The sequence below is a fragment of the Uloborus diversus genome, chromosome 7 (genome assembly GCF_026930045.1).
Source record: "Uloborus diversus isolate 005 chromosome 7, Udiv.v.3.1, whole genome shotgun sequence".
NCBI lineage: Eukaryota > Metazoa > Arthropoda > Arachnida > Araneae > Uloboridae > Uloborus > Uloborus diversus.
This window is the reverse complement of record NC_072737.1, coordinates 94,853,985-94,873,639: the sequence shown is the minus strand read 5'-3', so window position 1 is coordinate 94,873,639 and position 19,655 is coordinate 94,853,985. Positions and strand designations below refer to the sequence as shown.

At 34.2% G+C, this 19,655-nt stretch overlaps 1 protein-coding gene across 1 annotated transcript; it reads right to left on the bottom strand.

Moving 5' to 3' along the window:
* Nucleotides 1-378: 378 nt before the first annotated feature.
* Nucleotides 379-18,693, bottom strand: LOC129226800 (LRP2-binding protein-like). Its single transcript, XM_054861427.1, has 4 exons — nucleotides 18,613-18,693; nucleotides 13,723-13,836; nucleotides 11,510-11,658; nucleotides 379-622 (listed from the first exon to the last, which is right to left on the bottom strand). The coding sequence occupies exons 1-4, from the start codon at nucleotides 18,691-18,693 to the stop codon at nucleotides 379-381; spliced, it is 588 nt and encodes a 195-aa protein (XP_054717402.1).
* Between the last annotated feature and the right edge of the window lie 962 nt (nucleotides 18,694-19,655).

Here is a 19,655-nt window from a genome sequence, read left to right as displayed (position 1 = left end):
TTTCCATCTAGTGTGGCCATGTTCAAGTGCAGAAATAGTTGCCACGGTTTAACACAAGAAAGTCAAAAATTGTCAAGGCCTGGTAAGCGCCAGCGCATTCAGTGGGGCCATGGTTTGTTAATGGTAAAATTTTGAAATATTTGAAATTTTGAAACAAGTACGTTTTTGTTATTTCCTGGCAAATTTTCTAATACTGGTAATGATATCAGTATTTCGATATAACGAAAAAAAATATGTGAGTTCCGGAATTGTGTTTTTAATTCGGTATTGCAGTCACTACTCCCGCGTAAAGTTTTGCTACTTTAATTTGCTTTGGTATTATTTCAGGCAGATGTAGACAACGGTAGTAGTGACACTTATTACATTCGGCAATAGAATTTAAACGATTCCTATCTTTTTGATAAAGACTCCGTCTTCAAATCCCTGTTTTGAACTACCTTCACCTTCTGAAATGATGCTCCCAGATTCAGTAGCTTTCTTGTGCCAGTAGAATGCCTTCTTGACATCATCTTTCTCCGAATTTGAATAGAACATACCAAGGGCTGTCTGGCATTGGACAGAGGCGTGAAAATGGCGATCAGTTGCCGGATCTTTTTGCAAAGATGCCCCACGGAACCAGCACCTGTAAATACCATTTTTACTCAGTTTTGGCAACATTTTTTATAATTTGTACAAATTGATACTTTTAGTCTTACTTAACGCAGTCAGTTTCTTCAAATTTTGCAGTGAACATCACTACACAAACAAAATTTCAACATTCGAATTTCAAATGATATCAATGTTTCCGTAAATAGAAATTTTGCCTTTGCTATTTTGGTAAACTGAAACAAGATATTTCAACAATGCTTTACGAATTAAGGTAAATGCACCAGTAGTGGCCACTGCTTCAGTAGTAGCCACTTTAAGGTTTATATTTTAAAAATAAGGATTCTAGGGGTCCCAGTGGATTCGAACTTGCAGGAGGTAGACCTCAGGCTATATGTAGTGGGCAGTTCAAGGAGGAGTAGGTAGAGCATCATGGAAAATTGTTATCAACTATTTAATACGGTCGCCTGGATTGTCGATGTTTTTAGCCTACTTTCCCAGTAAAAGTCAGAAAAGAAGAAAAAAGCATGAAAAAAGGCTTAATGCATCTTAAAAATATCGCAAAAAACAAAAAAAAGTCAGAACTAAATAAAATAAGTAAATAAATATTGAAAAATTAAAAATTGGAAAGTAGGGTATTGAGATGGGGAAAAATGTCTGTCGGTCTGTCTGTCTGTCTGTCTGTCTGTCCCCCCCCCCCCCCCCCCCCAATAACTTTTGAATGAATAGTCCGATTCGAACAAACTTTTTTTTTGTTCGAAAGATCTCGGCGAGGACACCTCATTCTCATATTTCACTTTTTGATTTGAACTATTTTTTGTTCAATTTTGAACAGTTCAAAAAAACTTAACATTAGCGCCTACGGGGAAATTCAAGGCAATTCCGCACTGTGAGGCGAATTTGCTTCAAACAAACTTTGTAGGAAAAAGCTTTTGATGAAAAACTTGTATATAAAATAGCTTTTTGATTTGAACAATTTTCCGTTCAATTTTGAACAGTTCAAATCCCTTAACATTAGCGCCTACGGGGAAACTGAAAGTCAATGTAGATTCCGTACTTGAAGGCGGATTTTTTTAAACAAATTTTGTTAGAATAGCTCTTGACGCCAAACTACAGACTTAGACTCCGAGAATTTAGGGGCACTTGACTCCGACTCCTATGCCCGACAATTAATCGGACTCCGACTCCCCGACTTCGACTCTGACTTCGTAGCTTTGGCAAAAATTTATACACGGAGGACAAATGACTGACTCCGATTCTTAGATATTCGACTCCGACTCCTTTACTATGGTTTTGACTGTGAAATAATTATTGTTGATTTGACTTGTTTTTATTTTTACGCTAAAGTTTTAATTTAGGTATTCAGTTTTCGGCGAATAAACTCGAAGTCATTTATGTTTCTGCATAAAGATATGCGCAGACGATTTTTTTTTATTTGACAATGAAAATTATTTCTTTAAGTTCACATTTTATTGTTTTTATTTATTTTGGTAAGTGCATTAATTCATTTAAAAAATTGTTTTTGGCAACAGGGGAAAAAGAAACTTTTTTTTTTTTTTTTGATATGATGTATTTATTTTAATGAGCTTATTAATTTTAATTATTATTTTTTCGTTTTGAAAGCTGTTAAAGATTTTTTTAATGGAAAAAAGTGTATTAGCTGCTTTGTTTAAAAGTTGCTGCTATTTTTTTTTTACGCATTTAATTTTTTTAGATGAGTGAGGAATATTTTATTCCTAGAAATCAGCTTAAAGTATTTTAAAAATATGTTTGAAAAAAAATTGCGATTTTAGCTATTTGAGAATACTGATCAGGTACTAGAAAGTAGTATGGGTATACGGGAAAGTAGGCTTGCCTAGTTCTAGACAGAACTTCTTGTTACAGCTGTCTTCTAACGCTTCTCCGTAACGAGGTATATAACTATTGTGTCGTATTATGAATAGAACAATGCTCAAAAATAATATTTTTAGAGCTGTAACCATGTTATGAAATGTGAAAGATCATGTTTGGAACGTTTTCAACTTTAAATAGTTGCTTTTGTGGCTGACAGTTTACCTGGCCACTGCTGGTACCAAAAAAGTTGGGAAATTCAAAAGTGGCCACCGAGGGGCCACTACTGAATCAGGAAGGTTTTTCATAAATCAACTCAATTTTCCTTTTAATAGGTTGTAATCTCTTTACATAAAAACCTGCCTCATTTCTGACGTGATAGTATTGTGTGATCTAGTAGTGGTCACCCGGTGGCCACTTCTAAACAGCAATATGGCCACTACTGACTCATATACATTGTACAATGGCCAGTGATGAATCAAATTTGAGTTTTAAAAAAATTGAACAAATTGACATTCTGGCATTATAAAAAATAAGACGATTAAGGAAGAAAAGGGCTATAATATGCTCATTGAGTTTCAAATATGGTAATTGATATTGTAGGCCCACAGTTTAAAAAAGCCACAAAATTGTGTTTCACTGTGGCGACTGAAGTGCGTTTACCCCTTCTATGGACAGGCCCGGATTACTCAACAGGCCATTCCCTAGACCCATACGCTCTGGCCGAGGGTTGCATATCAGGGGGGGGGGATTATTAAATAGCTTGTTGGTAAAAAAAAAAAAAAAAAAAAAAAACAAGAATTTGGGGTGCTAGTACATATAGAGGAGAAAAATTCTACTAGAACCGAGAGAGAGATTGCAATCTGCCAGCTGAGCAGGTAAAAAAATGAGGGGGGAAGAGCATAATGCTTGATCGAAGTAATGCCTTTTCTAAGCAAAGCAGATAATTTTCAATTTCTTAGATTTAAGCAATCATTTCTTGAAAATACAGATTTTCTTAAGGTAAAACACTTATTAGAAGTAAGTCACACACAGTAAAATTAGTAAAAGCCGTGATATATAAAATTCCCAGTTATAACACTTGTTTATGGAACATTTTTTTCTCTTGGAAGTCTGTAAATCATGTCAGCATGTGTTTTGCAATTTATAATCTATTGATTCATATTTATTTATGACTGCTTATAGTCAGGGACACCAAAAGTCAAATTTTTGGGAAGGGGGAAGTTATCAGTTTACCGGATAAAACTTCAAAGCTTACCGAATAAAAAATAGGAGCATGGTACTATTAGTAGTTTTCTAAATTATCTATGACTAGCAATAATTTAGTAGTTACTAAAATTATGTTTTCAATAAATAGCATAAATAATCAGACAAAAAAGAAAATATTAAATTAAAGTACTTATAAAATAATTTACCAGATATAATACCAGATATTTACCGCCAAAGTTTTATGATATGTTACAAATGTTGTAAAATTTCCGAATTTGTGAAATATGTAACATTTACGGACCTTTTAAAAATTTTACCTTAGAAAATTCCCTGATTTCTGCATTTTATCGATGTACAAAACGTCCGTAATTAATTCTTCAGACCAATTTTATTTTCTAAAATCATCCTGAGAAATAATGATATTTTTTATGAGTCTCTTGAATCAACACGGATGACTTAAAATTTTTGCATCGAATGCGATCGGCAGTATTAGAAGTCTAAATTCCTCAACTACACAATAAGACACATAAGGAGGGTTAAAAAAAATGCTAAATACATAATTATAAATGTCCAAAAGGTAAAATCACAAGGAAAAGAAAAATGAGCGAATATTAAAGAAGCGGATGCAATCGGATTTAGAAATGTGAGAAAAATTGGAATTAAAACGTAGTAGCGTAAAAGATGGCCAAGATGCGTAAGTTTAAGCTATTGTGTAGAATTCGATAAATACGCATGTTCTTGAACTCAAAATCCATGACCAATTGCCGATTTCCATGATTTTTGAGCACTTTTGCCGAAAATCATGATTTACCATGATCATTTTCGATCATAGCCAAAATCTATGACTTTCTAAGTGCATGGACACCCTGCCTTTAGTAGTATTGAAAACTTATGCTGCCAATTTCCTATATCCATTGACATACCTTGGTAAATTGTAGGAAACAAATTGTCCTAGAATTACATTGCATTGTGTACTTACTATTTTCTTATGAACTAGTCGTACCCCCCGCACGGCTTTGCCCGTAGTAGAAAAATTAAAAGGTCTTTTGGTTCGCCTATGTATTTACAAATAATGTATGGTGACTTTCTCGCCAATTGGCTTGTCCATGTTATGGTTCCACGTTATGATAACTTGGTAATTTGCTCGTCCATTTTATGATAATTTTGCTAGGGAAAATGTTCTTAAAATTGGAATAGAAAAAGAACAAAATCGAATTTTCGAAAAATCGCTTCAAGGTGCACACTTCCATGCTACAAACTAACTTTGTGCCAAATTTCATGAAAATCGGCCGAACGGTCTGGACGCTATGCGCGTCACAGACATCCTCTAGACAGAGAGACTTTCAGCTTTATTATTAGTACTAGTGATACCCGCACGGCTTTGTCCGTAATAGAAAAATTAAAAGATCTTTTGGTTCGCCTGTATATTTACAAATAATGTATGGTGAATTTTCTCGCCAGTTGGCTTGTACCCATCTTACGGTTCCACGTTATGATAATTTCGTATCTCGCCAATTGGCTTGTGCCCATGTTACGGTTCCCCGTTATAATAATTTCGTAATTTACTCGTCCATCTTATGATATTTTTTTTCTTAAAATTGGAATAGAAAAAGAAATACATCGAATTTTCGAAAAATCGCTTCGAGGTGCACACCCCCATGCTACTTATTAACTTTGTGCCAAATTTCATGAAAATCGGTCGAACGGTTTAGGCGCTATGCGCGTGACAGACATCCTACAGACATCCAGACATCCTCCGGACAGAGAGACTTTCAGCTTTATTATTAGTAAAGATAATATAATATAATATAAAATATAAAATAAAAAGAAGATGATTTCGTAGTGGTAATAATTATTCAGTTCATACTTACCAAAGTTCATATGTAGCTATCATATTGAATCAATTTTATCCATCAGTTATTTGAATTTAAATTGAGTAATGTAAATTCTAAGGAAAGGATGTCAGATGGCCACTACTGACTCATGCATGTGGTCACTACTGAAAATCTCAGATTTTGGAGTGGCCACTATTGGATCAAATTTGAAGTTTGGGAAAAAATGGATAAAATATCGAAAAAATTGAAATTCTGGCATTTTTAGAAAATTGGACTATTTAGGAATAGTTGGGCTATAATGCGCTCATTGAGCTAAAAAATTGGAATTAATATTGTAGACCCACAGTTTAAAAAAGACACAAAATATGCTTAACTGTGGCCACTACAGGTGCATTACCTTACTTTCTAATCTTTTAAATTAAAAAAAAAATGTTCAAATCACAGATTTGGAGTCAAGTTTTACTCAAACTTGGGTTGAATATTATTTTTGCTAATGAGTGATTGAAAGATGCAGAATTCCGATCTAATACGCATAGGGGAGACTGGAATGCTGTGGGACAGGGGGCATAGAGGGAAAAATGATATTTTCCTTCTATGCAAATTCTTACAAATCGGAAAAAAATCCCCAATTTAAATAAATTGTATAACATCACCGTGGAAACTGGCCACTTCGACAGTTCATTTTTTAAGGAAATAGCAGTTATTTTTATTTCTACTATCAGTGCAGTGTTAAATCAGGTAAGTTTTAATTTTGGAATTTCAGTTGTAAATTATTGTTCAATGTTGAATATCAATGCATTATCTTAAAGCCAAAAGTTTTTCAATTATATTATGTTATTTTTTTTCTAGGAATAAAATTTGTTTCGTTTTTAGCCTTGTTTTTTAAAATACTGCTTTGGGGGTACAGTGTGACAACGTTCCACCACGTTAACATAATTCACTGTAATGTGAACATGTTTTAAGAAAATGCAAAGTAAATACATTTTTCAACATCTAGATTTGAAATTGAATGAATTATGGTCACTAGTTTTAATGAGATGTAATGCAAACAATAGCTTAATGACAGTTAAGCATCCTTTTGAAAATTGTTTCTAACAGCCTACATTTTTCTGGTACTATTATATTGATATTGTTAAGTGTTCCTAATGAATTGTAATCTTTATTCATTTTTTTAATTTTTTTATGTGTTCGAACATGTAATAAAATTGTTATCTTTAACTGAACAATGAGATAAAAGAAATAAAATTATGTAAAGAATTATAGTACCCTTTTTATATCGTTTTCCTTTAATGTTTTGTTTAATGTTCCTTTGATATTTTCATTGCCTCGAACACTATTTTAGAAAATATTTCAAATTTCAATTCATTTTCATATTCAAAAAGTAGTTTTAAAAATCTAAATATATTTTTGTTACAATTTCAAAGCTTTAACACAAAGCCAAAGCTATCAGAGACGGGTATTATCTCTGAAATCTAAGTTCATTACCTTACCTATATTTTCCCCCATTTCAAAAGTTCTTTATCAAAATCTTTTTTTTTTTTCGTGTCATACGAAATAATTCGGAGGGGTTTCGACGAACTACAGCAGGCGAAGCGCAAGTAAGCGGAAGCATTTCCTGTTCGATTTCCTATTCATAAAATTCTGCCTTTATATCTTCTTCCAATTAAAAAAAAAACAATAGAAATATAGCCAATCTCTTGGCAAAATAGAGATAAGATAACTCTCATGTGGAGCCATTCCGAATGTTGCAATGAAATAGCTTAGATTCTAAAGATTTATTGCAAATATTGCCGTCAAGATGTGTTGTTTTGACCAGTAAAAAGTGCACTAAATGTTGGTGTGTGACGTTATGTATATACTTTCAAAAAAGCTTTTAGTTAAATCCTCACATTCTATGGGGTTAAAAGACTTGTCGAATTAAATTAAGTCTCATGTAGAAAAAGAATGAATAAGTGCAGTTTTTGACTTTTTTTTTCTTTCGCCAAATCGTTGCACGAAAGATCAGCAAAGGATCCTGAGTTGCAATTTAAATGCCAAAGAAAAATAAATGCTTAACAACTTAAGAATGAACAACTTAAAACTTCCTACAGAAAAACACATTAGAAATGTAGCAAATCTCTTGGTAAAATGGGGATAAAATAACGCTCATGTGGAACTCATTTCGGATGTTGTAATGAAATAGCTTAAATTCTATGGATTTAATGTGTAACTCATTTCGGATGTTGTAATGAAATAGCTTAAATTCTACGGATTTAATGTGGAACTCATTTCGGACGTTGTAATGAAATAGCTTAAATTCTATGGGTTTAATGTGGAACTCATTTCGGATGTTGTAATGAAATAGCTTAAATTCTGCGGATTTAATGTGGAACTCATTTCGGATGTTGTAATAAAATAGCTTTAATTCTACGGAATTAATGTGGAACTCATTTCGGATGTTGTAGTGAAATAGCTTAAATTCTACGGATTTAATGTGGAACTCATTTCGGATGTTGTAATAAAATAGCTTTAATTCTACGAATTTAATGTGGAACTCATTTCGGATGTTGTAATGAAATAGCTTAAATTCTACAGATTTAATGTAAATATTGACGCCAAGATTTATTGTTTTTACCAATAACAAGTTCACTAAATGTCGGTATGTGACGCTATGTACTTTCAGAAAAGCTTTTAGTTAAATACTCATATTCTATGAGGGTTAAAAGTTTCGTCGAATTAAATTAAGTAGAAAAATAATGAATATGTGCGTACAGTGGCTCCCAAAAGTGTTCGTACACCTTGAAATTTTGTAGGAAAACCAAAATAACGCAAAACTGAATTCGAATATGAAGTCCAATTTTTTTTCACACTATTCCTATGCCATTCTGAATAAAACCCTGTAGTTTTTTTGAAAATATTGCCAGATTTTATATTTGAAATTTGTCAAAAAACGAAGGGACAGAGAAAAGATACGCCACAAAAGTCATCGTACACTGAAATATTTTCGAATAAATTCATAATTAAAATTATCATATGTGGTTTCTTTTATTATTTTTGCATTGTAAGGATACTATAAAGTCATTTGCCTTTAATTGTTTGTGTATTTATTCCCTAATATTCTTTTTATTATTTTAAAATGGCAGATATACGTAGAAAACAACAAACACGATTCAAAATTAGATTTTTTTCCTTCACAGAAGCCGTAAATTGGTTTGAAATGTCTCTGAATTAGTTAATTTATACCATTCTATAGTGAAGTGGTTGAAAAAATGCTTTTAAGACAAGAATCGGATCGAAAACAAGGCATGAAAAGCTCAACTGGCAAAGTCAACAAAGCGTGATCGGAGGTTTACAGTTAAAGAAAACATGAAAAATACACATTTCAGAACTGAAAAAGTTTCTGCAGAATTGAATGAAACATTTTACATTTAATTTTTACCTAAAATTGTTCGCTAAGGTTTCTGATTAGCTGGATTAAATGGGACCTCTACCCGCAGAAATTTTCTTGTTCGTGTGAAAAACAGTAAGCTTACGCTTTCCGTCGTAAAATCAATGATAAATAAGCTCAAAACGTTTTGGAACAACTTCTAAATAATAGATGACAATAAATTTAACATTTTGGGTTAAATTGTTGTATAATTGTAAATGGAAGAAAAAAATGAGGAATTTAATCTTAAGAACTTAGTTGGATCAGTTAATCAGGACGGTGAAGGTGTTTTTGTGTGAGGGTGCATCTCAGCATCAGAACTTGGAAATTTGGAATTTTTTGGTGAAATAATGAATTATGCTGTTCATTTAAATATTTTTAAAAACAATTTTAGACTATTAGCCCAAAATTTGGTAATCGGAAACAACTTTGTTTTTTATCAAGATAACGATAAGAAGCACACGCTCGCGTTTGGCGCCTCAAAATTTGTCCTTAAGCTTAGAAATATCTCCTCAATCGCTAGATTTAAACTTAATGGAACATATTTGGAGAAATCTGGTGGCCAGATTACGAAAATACACCATTGAAACGAAAAGCAAACTAGAAACAGTAAGACTCGTAGTGCGGCTGAATACTTACTCAGAAATTACTCAAAGAAAATAAAGAAAAAACAATGAAATCTAATCCTAGACGTTTAAAAGCTGTTGTTGTTACTGCATGATATTCTACTAAATAATAATTTAGTAAAAAGTTAGATTATTTACTAATTTTTCGACATTTTTTCAAAGTGTACAAAGACTTTTGTAAGATAAAATTTCCAGCACTTTTTGGTTTTTGATTTTTAAAAAATTAAGTTTTAATATTTTATTAAAATTTTTCATGTAGTTTTGTTAAAAATAGATCATAGATCTTATAATAAAATATGTGTTCCGAAATATTAATTCTAACCAATGGATAAGAGCTTATTTCATTGAAAGTCGTAGATGTACGAACACTTTTGGGAGCCACTGTATATAAGTAAAGAACACAAAAATCATTGCAGGATTTGCTGTTTTAATTTGTTAACTTTTGTGGATTATACAAGAAATACAACATAGGAGTTACCTGTATCCCACCTCACCAGTTACGTTGCAAAAATATCGCTTCACCTGTTAAGGGTTCATTTGAAAGTTTCTTCAAAAATTTAGTAAACGATTCTGTAAATTCAGTTTTAAATAAAAACAAATCTGAGGCATTCGCAATATCATACTGACAGTTGCTTAAATCATATCGCACCCTGAGAACAAAAGTGAAACAACTCAAAAAATTGAAAAAAAAAAAAGGGTTCTTTCTTTTGATTTAAAATATACATTAAACGCTCTTTCTTGCCACAAAAATCGCACAAAGCAAGTTTGCATTACTGATGCGTGGTGGCGTGCAAACGATGTAATCTATTGTGACAAATTTTTAAAATTTCATACTTTAAAATTAAAATTTTCGAATTTCAATGTTTTTGCAATTAACATAAACATAACATAAAACATAACGTTATAAATATTTCGAACATATTGCAGTGTTTAAAAATAAAACAGTTAAAAGTATCTTCGCGTAAAACCGTGATTATCTCTCAAAAAAGCTGTTTTTTTTCCCCTCAATTGTAGTAGCAATACTTCCGTCATCTTGGGGCAAAATGTCGCTTTCTTTCTATGTTAGCTATAAAAAAGAAGCGAGTTTTGTTTCCAGATTGTGATTTCTTATTAACTCCATGTTAATTTACAATCAAGAAAAATACAATCAAGAAGCATAACACGCTACTTCATCAAAGCAGACATAGGAAGAAAGCGGCGTTTTGCCCCAAGATGGCGGATGTGTCACTTCTGTTGCCAGGATGCGATACTTTGATGAATTACTAAATACATTTGGCAGCATCAGACGTAAGTACTGAGCATTTCAAAACATCTTTACAATTTTTATATAATAGCTTACTGAAAAATTTGTCGTAACAACCTAAAGTAGTCACATAATACTGCTCGATGTGTATCACATCTAGTTTCTTATTTGAGTGACTGCTACGATTTGATTAGCACACATCTGATTTGGGTGAAGCTACTCGGGCCTGTTGGGCCGCATGTAGACAAGATGTATTTTTTCCTGCTCTTAATGGTTATACATTTTTTTTCATACAAACGCATTGAATTTAAGGCAATTTATTAAAGCATTTATTCTAAAATCAAAACTTTATGCTAGTCCACTAAAAAAAAAAAGGCACACACTGATTTAAGCAGCTGTTAAAACCATTGAGATAGCGAACACCCCAACACCTCTGTAGCATTTGCTTTCCAGAACGAACATTTTCTTGTTAGCCCAATCGGACACTACAGCTGTATTCTATGTAGCACTACGAAACTAGCATAAGGTGCAGCAAGATAATCAATGGCCTCGCTATACGGAAGCAAATTGTACCGAATTTTTAAATGGTTTCAAAAATTTTTGTGTGCTTGCAAACGTTTTGCAATCAACTATTAATTTTACAACAGTTAACAACTTAACAATCTTTAGCTATCAAATGCATACAGGTTGCTTTCAAGCGTTCTTCATGCTGCGTTTTTACACTAAAATACATTTAAATGATACTTACATCACTCTATAAAAAGATGCAACTTACTTTTCAGCTTGTACGTCATCCTGCTTTACAGCAATGCCTTTGTAGTGAAGTTCTCCGAGACGATACAAAGCTTCTGCCAGAAGACCCTCTTCACCCTCTCGTATGCCTTGAAATTTCGTAATCTTTACCAAGTAAAATACTGTTTTTTCCTTGAAAAAATAGTTTATTTTCACATAAGATTTAAAATGAGTAGCGATGTAAACGCTCTCTCTAGGAATAACAAATGAACAAACCACAAAAACGGTTGGGTTTACTGGGAGAATTAACAAATCAACTTGATCGATTTCGGAATTTTTTTTCAAAGATTCTAACTTTTTAAAACACCATTAGTTTTATTGGGATGACCTGAGAAACTTGCTTGTCTATTACAGCTTTTTACCATTTTTTTTTCTGAAAGCTCAAATTTGATCCAGCAGTGGCTACTCCAAAGTCTGAAAATTTCAGTAGGTACCATCTGACGTTCTCCCATCCGAATGATTTAATTTTTCTTACCTTAAATTCAAATAGCTGATGGATAAAATTGATTCAATATGATAGTTAAATTAATTACCAACAAAAAATCCCATAATTATTGTTCATTTCTCTCCTCAAAGTACAAAAGTAAACTTGAAGTGGCCACTACTGGTATTTTACCTTAGTTGGAGCAAAGCTAACCTGGCAGCATTGTGAAGCTTACGCAGATCCTAATCCTAGCCTTACGGGGCGCTGCCAAGTTAAGTCTGCCACAACTATGAGCAGTAGGTTTTTTAAAGAAAAAATATTATAATTAAATTATTGTTTATTGTGTATTTATTAGATTGTTTTAGTGTTTATTTAGTTTTTTGTGATTGAGACTTTCATGACGAAATATTAATAACCTTATTACCCTTATTTTCATTAGTCAATGATAACACATTTTAAGAGATAATAAATTTTCATTATTTTTCGTTTGAATTTTATCAATCATCATTATTTTCCTTGTCAGGTGAACTTATACCGCATCCTGTGGGGTAAAAGTTCGCAAAGGAAGGGTTAGTAAAAGCTGCGACATCTCTGTTAATAATGCTTCAATTAATCTGGGTTTCACACAGCATTTAGTCAATACCCTAATGTATAATATTTACGTAAGATTGTTGAAAAAGTTATAAACAATTCTCTAAAATTTTGAAAACAATTCTTGAATTTCGGACTTTTACCCCTACCTACCCTATGTATGTAACTTCTGTCGTACTTAAGTGTTCTACCCAAATTTTGAGGGTAATTACCATATCATCTTCATCAAAGCTGTTACTAAGCGAAAGATAAAAAACAAAGTTCCGAAACTTTTATGCACATTAGTTAATTGCAAACTATTCATAATGCTTTGGAGTTATAGCTCATACAAAAAACTTTTTTTTGTGTGTCAATTTGACTAGATTTTCATATTCTCCCTTAAGTCAGCGTCATTATCCTACTTTCCACTACCCTTGCGAAGCACAAATCACTTCGTTGCATAGTTTCTTTCAGAGATTCTGTTATTAATTTACAACCTCAAACAATAAAGTTCATCGAATGAAGTCAGAACGGCTAAACTGGCAGAATACTGGCAAAACGAAAAGTTGCACCTGCGTAGCAGCAAGTATTGATCTTCTGCTCCAAGGATTGTTCAGCTGAGCACCGTTTATGTTCGGCGTAAGATGAAGTTCTTGTTTAGTGCGTTGGTGCTAAACTGTGAACAGGAAAGTGCACGAACAAATCATTTTAAGATCAGTCTAAAATCTTTCTAAACAGTTCATTGCAAAAAAGAGAGTGGTGGTAATTGAATACCTACTATAGTAGCCAGATCTCAATCCTCTAGACTTCTTCCTATTACCACTATTATTGAACTACTTATTGAAAGGAAAGAGGTTTGACGATATACTCCTCACATCCAACAAACATGACGAGGCCTTTAAACACAATCCCAAATCCAGACTTTTTGCAAAGTTTGCAATACATGTATAGCATATCTCTGTGGTGCATATTTGTGGCATGGGACTACTTCGAAGGATAGTAGGGTAAATTTCGTAAATATTTCACCTACGTTATGCTACAGGACCATTCACCGCCCTTTATTGTCAGAGGTTGTATGTAACCTATGCTACAGTCTACAATCATTGCTTCATAAGATCAGAAATAAAACTACAGACTACTACGGAGCTATCTTTACAGGGATAAAACTACAACTGAGGCAGAAACAGAAATGGAAAACTCACTAAATTTTCGATAACACCAATTCCATTGAAATACATATATGCCAGCAAAAGCATGGCTCTAACTTCGCAGTCTTCGTATTTGAACAATCGGGGTAAAGATTTTCCATATCTTCCCTGCGAAGAAAAATATTACATTTGAAGGATCAACGTCTCTTTGTAGAAAGATGTATTTACTACTACAATAGTAAAAGGTAATTACGCAAAACAGTCGTAAATAATTAAAAACATCAAAACAACGTTTATAACGCACAAACAGAAAAAAAAAAATTCAGACATATGTTTCGGGACTACAAGGAATTCTCCCTCTCATTTTTTAGGTGCCTTTTTAAGCACGATCAAACGAAAAAGATAATTCAAGATGAAAGATGTTTTTTACTTCCTTTTACAGAAAAAGAAGTATTGTATTCGTGAAAAAATTTTCACTAAAAAATCGACCTTAATTTCTGTTTTACTCGCCTCCGAATGAATGTAGAGTTTTTCTTTCGACTCGATCCCACGTGAATAAGTCCCTAAGAAGGTATAGACCGTGAAATATCCATTTTGACGATTCCCGAGTTAATTACAACGAGTTTTCTCGTGACGTCTGTATGTACGTATGTGCGTATGTGCGGATGTATGTCGCATAACTCAAGAACGGTATGTCCTAGAAAGTTGAAATATGGTACGTAGACTCGTAGTGAAGTCTAGCTGTGCACCTTCCGTTTTGGTTGCAATCGGGTGTTTCTAAAGGGGACTTTTGCACCTTTTTGGGGGAAAATCAATGTTAATTTTGATGTAAACTCAAATGCTGTTATAATTTGGCGGACACTTGACGATAGATCGCCATTCTTTTGGTCGCCAAGTTTTGTCGCCAACTTGGCGACAAATTTGGCGGATTTCTTTTTTTTTTTTTGAGCAATCACATTGTTTATTGTTCTCGTTTGACTGTTTTGAATTCCTATCACTTTATTTCCCCCCCACCTCCCTCTGCAGCACCGCCGTCGACACGGCCTCACGAAGCTGCTCCTCTAGCGAAAATCGTCTCCAGGTTGCGTCCATTACCTACACACACGCACATACATACACAATTGCACATACACACACACACACACCTACACACACACCTACACACATACATACACACACATACACACACACTCATGTCTGCACACAGACACAAACACACGCGCCTACACACACACACACTCGTGATTGCGAAAAACATAATTTGAATTCCAGATGCCAAAATTCAAATTAATTTTTCATATTTTTTTTTAATTTTTAAATCTGGTTTCAATTTGTTCACTGTTAGTGGTATTTAGAGAGTAAACTATTGAATCTTATTAACATTGCAATAATGGGGAAATGAAATTAAATTCGAGTAAAAGGAAATATTGTGATGCACACATCAGCTCGTTTCATTTTGAAGTCATACAATGAGTTAAACCCTCTTACCCTTAAATCACAGGAAGTATTTTATACGCATGGTTACTTATTGTCATACACAGAAGCTAATATTTTAACTTTCTTGCTCAGCAAGTTAAGTAGTTGATTATAGACGGAGGATAGGCATTCATACACTTCCATACACCCATACTGATACTTTCATTCACACATACATACATACACACTCACGCTCACATACTCAAACACACGTTTGTAAACAGAATCGCAAAAGTGTCATCATAAATGGATTTAAATACTTACATCCTCAAAGAGTTGAATCGCAGCTGTGACAGCTTTCCAGGACTTACCGGACCTTTTCGTAACATCCGTCTGGATTTCGGGATGTTTTCTCTTTGCCGACATTTTCTAGAACGTTGAAATTATTATTAAGTACGAAATAAAAAAAAAAGAAAACAAAAAAAGAAAAGATTTTCTGTGAACCAGAAATACTAAAAAACTTCCCATTTTTATATATCAACATCATAATATTTATAAAATTCATAACAATGCCCAAAAAATCACAATGTAGGAGGGGAGATCATTCAGTAACTTTAAAACAGCACTCAAAAATATCTTCCGAATAATTTCAGAATTTTTCCTATTCCTATTCAGAGTCACAACTGACTACAACTGAATTTATGTTGAGGACTGCATACTAAGTGTCTTGCCTCCATTATTTTATATACCGATAGATGGCAGCACCATCACCGGATCGAACAGTTAATGAGAATTTAGAACTAGTCCAGGAGCTAATAGCTACCTGGTGCTAGCACCCCCAGAGGTATCGTTTCACTTGGAAGACATTGAGACCACTAGCATATTTAACGTCGCCCAGTCCCCTTTAATGACGACGCTGAGTCTTCGACCATCGAGGTTCGAACTCAGGAACCTCCGGCCCCGAATCCGACACTCTACCAATCGGGCTACCACGGCCCTTTCAGAATTTTTGGTTTGTAGAATTTGTTCTGAACGCTATTGCCAACTTAGTAGAATGAGGATATTGTTATTTCTCAGAATAGATGAGAATAGTATCGGGCCTCTTGCATTTTTTTCTTTTTTGCTGTCAAATGTACTGAAAGACATGAAGTAGTGTACAAAGTTAACCCTCTTCAAAACTCGCAGCAAGAAATCACAAAAGTATATCTGAAGTTCTATGAAATAGGGGAAGGCGCTGTTCTCGCTAGCTTCTCCTTGTAACTTTCTCCAGGTCAGTGGCGGCGCGAGAGCAAAAATAGACGTCGGCGATGCACAGTTTTGCGAGGCCCTTTTAATCATAAAATATTTTCAGACAAATAATTGAATTCGTGGAATATACTAACTATTGGTACTTGAGTTCCTTATTCATTTAGTTGCGAGGACAAAAACTTTTTATGACCAGTAACGCAATCAAAAAGAAGTTTTTTGTTGGTGGTGGGTGGGGGCGGCACATTGAAGGGAAAAAATGATCTGATAGAAAGGGGGGTCCGAGGGTTCTCCCCCGGAAAATTTTTGAAATTTGTAGTATAAAAACGCCGTTTTAAGCTTTCTTTGCTGATATTAGGGGAAAAGAGGTACAGAGGTCTCGGTGGAAATTTCTAGAAATTGAAGCCTTAAAAACGCAATCATAGGCCATATTTATTGACTTTAGAGTCAGAGACTGTCCCAGATCAATTCTTAAAATTTTTTTTTAAAAATAATAGTAAAAAAAAGGTCAAAATTAATCCTTTGCAAATTCTTGAAATTGAAGTTTCAAAAACAAAATTTTAGACAAGGAAGGGAGCTCTTCCTTCGAAAAATTTTGAAAATTATGGTCCTAAAAACTTTAGCAATATTTTATATTTAGAGTTGGCTGACCATTCCACTTAAACTTTTTGTTAGTGTAGTTTAAAAACTCAATTGCTTATGATATAAAAGAAAGGCGGTATGGGGACCCTTGCCCGAATATTTTCTGAAATTCAAGCCTTCAAAATGCGATTGTAAGGCCATATTTTGCAATATTAGGCTCGGTAATTTTTGAAATTCAAGCTACAAAAACGCAATTTTAAGCGATTTTCGATGTTGTTGAGTATTTGGGGGCTTAAGCGGGAAATATCGCGAAATGAAAGACTTGGAAACGAAATTTCAGATGCTCCATAATGCTTTCGGTGTGTGTGTGTGTGTGTGCGTGTGTGTGTATGGAGGGGGGGGGGGGTGGAGGGAGTTCGGAAGAGCAGCATTTTGAATATTTTCTTATTTTTAAAGTGAACGTAGGAAACAATAGAAAAAGAAAAGAAATAGGACGGGGGGTGAGAGGAATAGAGTTGGCTGATCAATAAGCTGTAGCTATTGAATATTTTTAATTCAGGCCCCGACAGAATTGGGCCCCGCATTCAAGGGCGTCCATATGCAAAATGTTAAGGGGGGGGGGGCTCAAAAATTTTCCCCATGGTTTAGCAAAATATATTCCCCATGGAAACCGATTTCAGTATAGATTAGAGATATTAAAATTTGACATTTTTAATAACTTATTCATTAATGCCTGGAAAAGAAATTTTTATACATTTTTGCAAAGAAAAAAGCACTAAGAGTAAGGAAGTTCTCATATCTAAGGGGGGGGGGGGGGGCTTGAGCCCCCCTTGCCCTTCCTATATGGGCGCCCTTGCCCGCATTTGCTAAGGCTGGCTCTGTGCAGTCTCCCCTGCACGCACTATTTTGATTACTTTTGTGTCTGTTGTATTTAATAAGAGCTTCAGTTGAAAACATGGAAATTTCTTAAAAATTCTGAGGGTTTACTTCTGAGAATTTTGCGAGGCCCTATCCGCGCGAGGCCGTCGGCAGTCGCCGACGTCTAGCACCGCCACTGCTCCAGGTGTTGCGCAATCTATACTATGCGCGTCTGTCTGTGTGTTTGTCTGTATTTGTGTCTGTAACCCTATCTTCTCTGGACTGTGATTGCCTACCAGGTCAATTCTAGATGGCGTTAGATGCGAAACATCCATGAAAAGCCATTCCGCTATGTGTCACCCCTCTATGTCAAAGGAACAGAACATCCACTATGCCCTGAAGTAAAAATATTAAAATCTTCAAGACTCACCCACTGCAGTCGACATTGAGCCATTGCAGGTGGTGAACGGGAGTTGACGAGTAAGACGAGCAGGGGGCTGAGCCCGCCAGTGATTTTATTAGTCTATGTCAGGGTGTCGTGGGGGGGGGGGGTCTACTGGGAGTAGCCAAAGTGTGAGTCCTTTTCTCACCATACGACCTCAGATAAAGCTTTTTTTTTTGAAGATGAGTGTTTTTCAAGCGCTCTGATGGTTTATTGAAAACTTACTGTTATTCTGTTCTGTAAAATATTAAACCTGGTAAGTACCACTGAGAGGAGATAAATTGGAGGGAGGGACCACTTTCATTTGTGAAGCAAAAACCCCATGTCACGTGATAGATTTTAATACAAAGCATTTGAAGAAATCAGGTTTCTTTCGCTAGATTTACGCAAAACGTGTCAACCATTTGTCCTTTTTGAGTCATGTGACTTGTGGTCTTTGACTCAGCTTTTGCTGAGCCAATGGTTGGACTGGCTCCCTCCATTTACTAATTCCTGCTCTAAGTTACGTACCTTTATGGACTAAATAAAGCGAATAAATCAACTACATATTATAGTTGTAGAAGTGAGGAAAATAGTAGGTGTTGTGAGAAAAATTCTCACGCGCGATTTCTCAGGTTACTTCTTTTGACACAAGTTCTGGAAGATTAACCACGCTAATTGTCAGTTCACTCTAAACGTTTATTTTTTCACCTTTATATACCCTCATCCTTTGTTGCGTTCTTGTGCTACCAGCGACCCTAAAGTTCTTCCGCTGTTCATCACCTTCAATGTGTGCGGTAAGTCCTTGACACACTTGAAAAATTCATAGAAAAACAGCAAATTGTCGTATTAATATGCGGTTTGAGCCATAATACTTCATAAGTGTTAAAAAAAAAGAATGAAATAGTAAAAAAAAGGGAAAAAAATAAATATAAATTATAGTTATAAGTACAGTCCAACCAGTTTAATGGAATAGATAATTTTTCAGGAAAAATCGTTCAAAAATTCGGAATATTCCATTAAACAAGGATTAAAAAAATAGACACCATCGATTTCGAACATTGAAAAAGAATTACGTTAAGGGGGTCCGGGAGACAAAAATCGTCAAATTTCGCAATTTTGTTTTTTTATTATTTAAAAAACTTTTCCGTCTTTTTCTGCTTAAAAGGACGTTTGGATCTTGTTTCTACCTTAATTAGATTGAAAGATATAATTACTTTTGTTGCATGCATTTAACTAATATTGTATTTAACTTTAAAAGTTTAATCGCATTTTTCTCCCTGATGCAATTCTTCCCGATTTTTAGCATTCAAACTCCTATAAGTCAAGAACTGATAAAGATAAAGTAATGAAATTTGGAGCATATTTTTTCAATCAGTTTACTTTAATTTTTATTCGGAGAATTTGAAAAAAAAAAAAAAAAACATTACTGCAAAAAATATAATTTTTTTTGAAAAATGTATCT

Bases quoted from the DNA above. Each gene is read 5' to 3' on its own strand.
- LOC129226800 (XM_054861427.1), bottom strand. From the start codon at position 18,693: ATGGAGGGAGCCAGTCCAACCATTGGCTCAGCAAAAGCTGAGTCAAAG. The intron at 11,659-13,722 runs GTGAGTTTTCCA...TATTTTTTCAAG, and splicing joins TTGGTGTTATCGAAAATTTA to GAAAAAACAGTATTTTACTT. The intron at 623-11,509 runs GTAAGTTGCATC...TGGTATTTACAG, and splicing joins GATGACGTACAAGCTGAAAA to GTGCTGGTTCCGTGGGGCAT.